Source organism: Xenopus laevis, chromosome 8S (genome assembly GCF_017654675.1).
Source record: "Xenopus laevis strain J_2021 chromosome 8S, Xenopus_laevis_v10.1, whole genome shotgun sequence".
NCBI classification, from domain to species: Eukaryota; Metazoa; Chordata; class Amphibia; order Anura; family Pipidae; genus Xenopus; species Xenopus laevis.
Window position 1 is genome coordinate 20,247,423 of NC_054386.1, and position 6,000 is coordinate 20,253,422.

Here is a 6,000-nt window from a genome sequence, read left to right on the forward strand (position 1 = left end):
AAAAATGAAGAGCTGCTGAATAAAAAACTAAATAACTCAAAAACCACAAATAATAAAAAATGAAAACCAATTGCAAATTGCAATTTCGAGTTCATGGGAGTTTATAAAAACGAACATGAATTCGAAATTCGACCTTTGATAAATGTGCCTTCAAGTGTCTGTATTAATGATGTGGTGTGCAGAGTAACTTTTGTAGTTTGAAACAATAAATATCTTAAAGTAACCATGCAATTTTCTCCAAATAATTAACAATAAAATCAAGATAGATATGCCTTTACTTCCTATCTTTAAAGGGGAACTATTGTGAAAATGAAAATTTAATATAAGCTTCCTCCAGTAACATAACTTGGTGGGGGCGGGCCCTGGTGCAAGCCGTGCAGACGGGCCCGCCCCCACCCTCATGTGCGCGATTATATTGTGCCGATGCAGCCGTCTCCAGCCGGCTGCAGCGCGCACGATCTTCCGGGGGGGCCCTGCAGGGGTGCGGGCCCTGGCCCATTTGCACCCCCTGCTCCCCCGGTAGTGACGCCCCTGGCTTCCTCATATTGAAGTAAGAAACTTTCTAAATACAATCAATGAAAAATTATGCATTGTTTCTAAAATAATCAAGTTTATATGCACTATTCCTCTCTCAGCATCTGCTTCTCTTCATTCTGTCTTCTTGCAGCAGTTGGGTGTCAGATGTATATATCTTGTAGTGGGGGCTCCCTTCCCTATCAGATGTATTAGAGCCCACTCAAATAACTGATTCAACTGTTTGACAAACAACTGTTTGACAAACGAACAAAATCTAACAAAAAAAAATTTTTTGCACAAATTCTGCAAGTAGGGAGACAGGATTTGTGGTGATTTTAATAGAGTGAGCTCTAATACATCTTCTAGGCAAAAGTAGCCCCCCTTATAAGATATATTGGATCATTCATCTGACACCCAACTCCTGAATGAAGACAGAATGAAGAGAAACAAATGCTGAGAGAGGAATAGTGAAGATAAACTTGATTATTTCAGTAACGGTACCGAATTCTTAATTGAATATATTTAGAAAGTTTCTTATTTCATTGTGCTGAAGCTTTTATTAAATTTTCATTTTCGCGATAGTTACCCTTTATGCTGATAGTTGTCATGTTTTACATGTACAGGTATGCAATCCGTTATCTGGAAAACCATCATCCAGAATGCTCCTAATTTCGGAAAGGATTTCTCCCATAGACTCCATTTTATCCAAATAATATCAATTTTTTTTAAGTGATTTCATTTTTCTCTGAGAGCTCTATTGCACATATTCAAAATACGGTACTATGTATTTATATTCTTAGTGTAATTCTTGGGTAATGGCTAATTGACCATGTTGTCTGGGGCTCCAGCAGAAAACAGCACAAGCATTTTGGCACAGAGGTCTGCCTATGGCCACGCAATGTATGTTTGCCCGTGTGCTTGATACTGACTGCTTCTTGTTATCCAATAGAAAACAGCAATGGACAAAATGTCTGTCTATCATTGCCCCTAAAGTTCTTGAAAGACAAGTGTGATATATACACTATAACTGGTCACAGCCTCATTGCACACCAACTTAATGGCTTTAAAAATGAATGGGGAGCACAACTTTTCCTTGTTTGTTATAGTTTATACAGGAGCAGTGACCAGCTCCATGTTGTAGCTCCCACCCTTCCCAGCTATAGTCAGGTGATCCCTCTAGTGGCTAATAAAAGGGCAACCAAGTTTGGGAGTTTTACTTTGAAAGCAGCAAGTAAGTTGCAGGTAAAACTTAGTCCCTTTGTAAAATGTATAATGAAGCAATAGAATTCTTAATGAATCAGGTGCATTTTGAGAGTAGGACTGGCCAGATATGGGATGACTTTGACGTAGTTGGCCAGTTTAAATATATTGTAATATATGGACAAACAATCCCTGTTTTGTTTAAAGGGTAAGGCATTTTTAGTAGCTGTATGTACAAAATGTCTCAATGTCTTTAATATATTGATAATGGGTTGAGTGCAGAGGATCTCTTTTTTGTCTACAATATAGTGAAGTACAGCACTCAACAGGTCTTGTGCAACCAAAAATAAGGGTTGTTTTATTTAATTTGTAAATTCAATTAAAAACACCTTATTTGAAAATTATAATTTCCAAGCTGAAATATTTTACAGTGGAAAATACCTGAGAAGGAATACAGCTCTTTCAATGTCATTCAGTTCTTCATCAACTGTTAACCTTTCAATTTCTTCAGGTGTCTGAAAAGTAACAAAACATGTTTCAAAAAGGGCTCTAATGCGGCTATCGGCCAATCGCCATGTCAGTCTTAGAGAATCCTAGCCAGTTTTCCAAATCAAGAAAACCGGACAGGCAGTTTTGTCCCGGGCAGCCCTTCAAATTACCGGGCTGTCCGGGTCAAAACCGGACAGGAGCCAACCCTAGAGGGGGGTGATATCACTCCAACTTGCAGTACAGCAGTAAAGGCAGAGACACACGGGAAGATCCTGGGAGATTTAGTCGCCCGGCAACTAATCGGCTCTTCTTCAGACGACTAATTTCCCTGATAAGCCTTCCTGCTGACTAGAACCTAAATTGCCGGCGGGGTGACACTTGGATCACTTTGTTTTCCCAAAGTCGCCCAAAGTTTTCTCGTCAGGCAACTTCAGAAAACGAAGCGCTCCGAGAGCCACCCGCCTAAGACTAAATCTCCCCGAATCTTCCTGTGTGTTTCTGTCCTAAAGAGTGACAGAAGTTTATCAAAGCACAAGTCACATGACCGGGGGCAGCTGGGAAACTGACAATATGTCAGATTTCAACATTAAATATAAAAAAATATAAAAAAATCTGTTTGCTCTTTTGAGAAATGGATTTCAGTGCATAATTCTGCTGGAGCAGCACTATTAACTGATTCATTCTGAAAATATTTTTTTTTTTCCCATGACAGTATCCCTTTAAGGTAGGGATGCGCCTAATCCACTATTTTGAATTCGGACAAACCCCCGAATCCTTTGCGAAAGATTCGGCCAAATACTGAATCCAAATCCTAATCCTAATTTGCATATGCAAATTAGGGGTGGGAAGGGGAAAACATTTTTTACTTCCTTTTTGTGTGACAAAAAGTCACAAGATTTCCCTCCTTACCCATAATTTACATATGCAAAATAGGATTCGGTTCGGCCGGGCAGAAGGATTCGGCCGAATACAAATCCTGCTGAAAAAGGCCGAATCCTGGCCAAATCCCGGACCGAATCCTGGAATCGGTGCATCCCTAATTTAAGGGCAGACACACATGCTCAGATTGGGGGAGATTAGTCGTCCAGCGACAAATATCCTCTTCTTATTTCCCCGAACTGCCTCCTGCTGGCAAGAATGTAAATCACCGGCGGGATGGCAATCGGTGCGCTTCGTTGCCTGAAGAGGAAACTTCAGGCGACTTCGGAAATCGCTCCGAGAGCCATCTTGGCAATTTAGATTCTAGTGAAGCAGCTTATGGGCAGGAGCACATGGGCAGATTCGGGGAGATTTAGAACTGCCTTCTCCCTGCTATAATGAGAAAACGCCAGCGCAATGGCACTCGCGGTGTTTTGATTTCCGAAGTTGCTTCACGAGGAAACTTCAGAAATCGAAGCGCCGCGAGTGCATTGCCGCAGATGATTTTTCATTTAGCAGGCGGAAGGCAGTTCGGGAGATTGTCGCCCTGAAGAAGAGGCGATTAGTTGTCAGGCGACTACATCTGCCCGTGTCCTATAAGGAGTAGATCCAGTGCACCCCAGTCGGGTTGTCGTAGGCAGTACCATCCTGTAAATACGATACCTTGAGGCTTCTGCGGACCGGTCTCTCGATGATCGTCAGTCCCTCCAGGTCCTCTATGTAGCCAAACAAGCTGCCCTGGCTGAAATCCATCCTGAAGAAACCGGTGGGATACATGGGAGAATCCACGAGTCTGACTGGGCAAAACATGAAGGAGCCAAAGAGACGTTCACATGGCAGCGCCCGAGGAAGATCCCAACAGGGGAATGGGGGGGGTGGAGAAAGAAGGTGCGAGGGGAAATCAGCGGCAGCAGAGAGACGCCACCGGGGTAACTGTCACGGGCTCAGTCGGTCCCACTAGTGACACAACCAGTATTGGTGCAGTGTAGGAGGAAGATAGAAGCAGAGAACTGATCCCTTCTGCCGCTACACCTGTCCGTGATGCTCGTCGTGCTTCAGCCTCCGCAAGGACGTGGACTTTACAAGAGCGCCATGCGTGGGCTGCCCACAGCTATGCCAGTCCGACGTGAGTCCCGTAGGCTTCAACATTCACCCGTTCATTGGAGCTGTCATGCGTGGGCAGACGCCTTCGCCTCCTCTTGCGCGTGGGATCCGTGGGCTGCCGCCTTCACCCAGTGCCAGGGACATGGGATCCGTTCAGCAGCGTATGTAGCGTTCAGCAGCGCGACTACAGGGGCAGCGAGCAGCACAGAAAGCTTTGAGGGCGGATTCGTATAAGCGGATGAGACGCCAGAGAGCAGCGCGTGCTACGGTGCTTCCCGTCCCCATAGTAACGCGGCGCTACAGCGATCCCCGCGGCGCAAACTTCCTCGCTGTGACGTCAGCATAGTAAGCGCGATTCGATTTTCCCCTCCCACCTGTAGGCTAAAGCTAAAGTGTTCTGACAGACTTCTTATCCCTTGCTTGTCACCAGTCACACTCATTGTTATTATTATTTTACTAACGACGTCACACGAGTGCATGTACAAGCCCTGGTGACTTCATTTGATCTAAACTTCCTAGTAATCCCCTGTAGCTTTAAGTGCTTCCCTCTATGTGCAAGTTTACATTGCAACCAATGCTCCAGAGTCGTTTAACCACCTACAGTCTAAAAAACAATGACTGAATAAGAAACTAATAATCCTCCTATAAATTTTAACGTGATTGGACAGCAGCAAGTTCTATATCCTGGTGGAATTATCTCCCAAGCTACACAATATAATGTATTTTGTACTTCCCAGCCACGCAGAACTCAAGCAGCTTTGTTTGTTTCCCTGTAAAGCAGTCGGCGACTTTGTATTGGATTTTATTTTTGCCTTTCCATCCCCTTTACTGTTTCCAACTCCAGCTGCAGGGACAAAGATCATGGAGCCAGATTTAAACAGATAAACTGGCATTCTATTTGGAGGATTATTTTGCTGCAGCCACTGGTTCTGCAGAGTTGGAGAATGTTTGTATTAAACAAAAACTATAAAATCCACATTAGATTACATGACAACACAGGACCCAGTGCAGTCTGCCTATTCTGATTATTAATCAGTCTTGCTGTATCGGCTTCTGGCAGATATTATTTGACTTGTGCTGTTTTGATAATTTATGACGATCCCTAAGCAGCCCAGACCACACTGAGCATGTGCACAGTCTTGGTCTTGCAAAGATGTTTAACAAAGTTACAAGATGGTGACCCCCTGTGGCCAACTTTAAAAGCATAAATCATTTGTTTGATTAGGCTTGTGGTGCAGTAAGTTCATGTTTATGTTTAGTATACAAAATACACCATTTCTAGCCTTATTCTATTTTAGACTTTATTTCCCCTTAAAAATGATATTGACACCTATAGTTTTGTGCTTAGATCTCTACTTTGATGGCAATAATAATTATTAATCACAAAATTACTGATGTAAAGCCACAAGTTATTAAAATATATTGTTGTAGATATACACTACACTTCCTCATATGGAGAAGGATACTACTTCCTGTAGGGGGCGAGTACTACTGCTTGCCTTTCAGCCTCTTTTATCTCACACCCACTTCTACAAAAAATAAAAGCCTCCTCTGTCTGAAAATCTCCTCTCCCCACTGCTCAGGTTTGTTTGGTTTTTTTTTCAGATGGTGTTATTAGGTTATATGGTGTTCCTTTCCTGCCTGCTTGACTGTTCCTGCACTAATGATCTACTCCAGCTCTGGGGGTTAAAAGGTTAATCTTGCAAGCAGTCCTGGCACAGATCGTTCTTGGTACTGCAGAGAAGGCAGGCTAGGGCCACACAATTAACTAAG

At 43.2% G+C, this 6,000-nt stretch overlaps 1 protein-coding gene across 2 annotated transcripts in view; it reads right to left on the reverse strand.

The window, feature by feature from the left end:
• ppp4r4.S (protein phosphatase 4, regulatory subunit 4 S homeolog) overlaps nucleotides 1–4,875 on the reverse strand; it is a 71,574-nt gene extending 66,699 nt beyond the window's left edge. Inside the window, exons 1-2 of one of the 2 annotated variants that reach the window (XM_018232404.2) lie at nucleotides 3,787–4,875; nucleotides 2,158–2,231 (exon numbers count right to left, since the gene is read on the reverse strand). In XM_018232404.2, coding sequence (XP_018087893.1) covers nucleotides 2,158–2,231; nucleotides 3,787–3,933 — 221 coding nt within the window. In that variant the 5' untranslated portion in view covers nucleotides 3,934–4,875. The remainder of the gene's footprint in view (nucleotides 1–2,157; nucleotides 2,232–3,786) is intronic. The other variant, XM_018232403.2, reaches the window with a different exon arrangement.
• Between the last annotated feature and the right edge of the window lie 1,125 nt (nucleotides 4,876–6,000).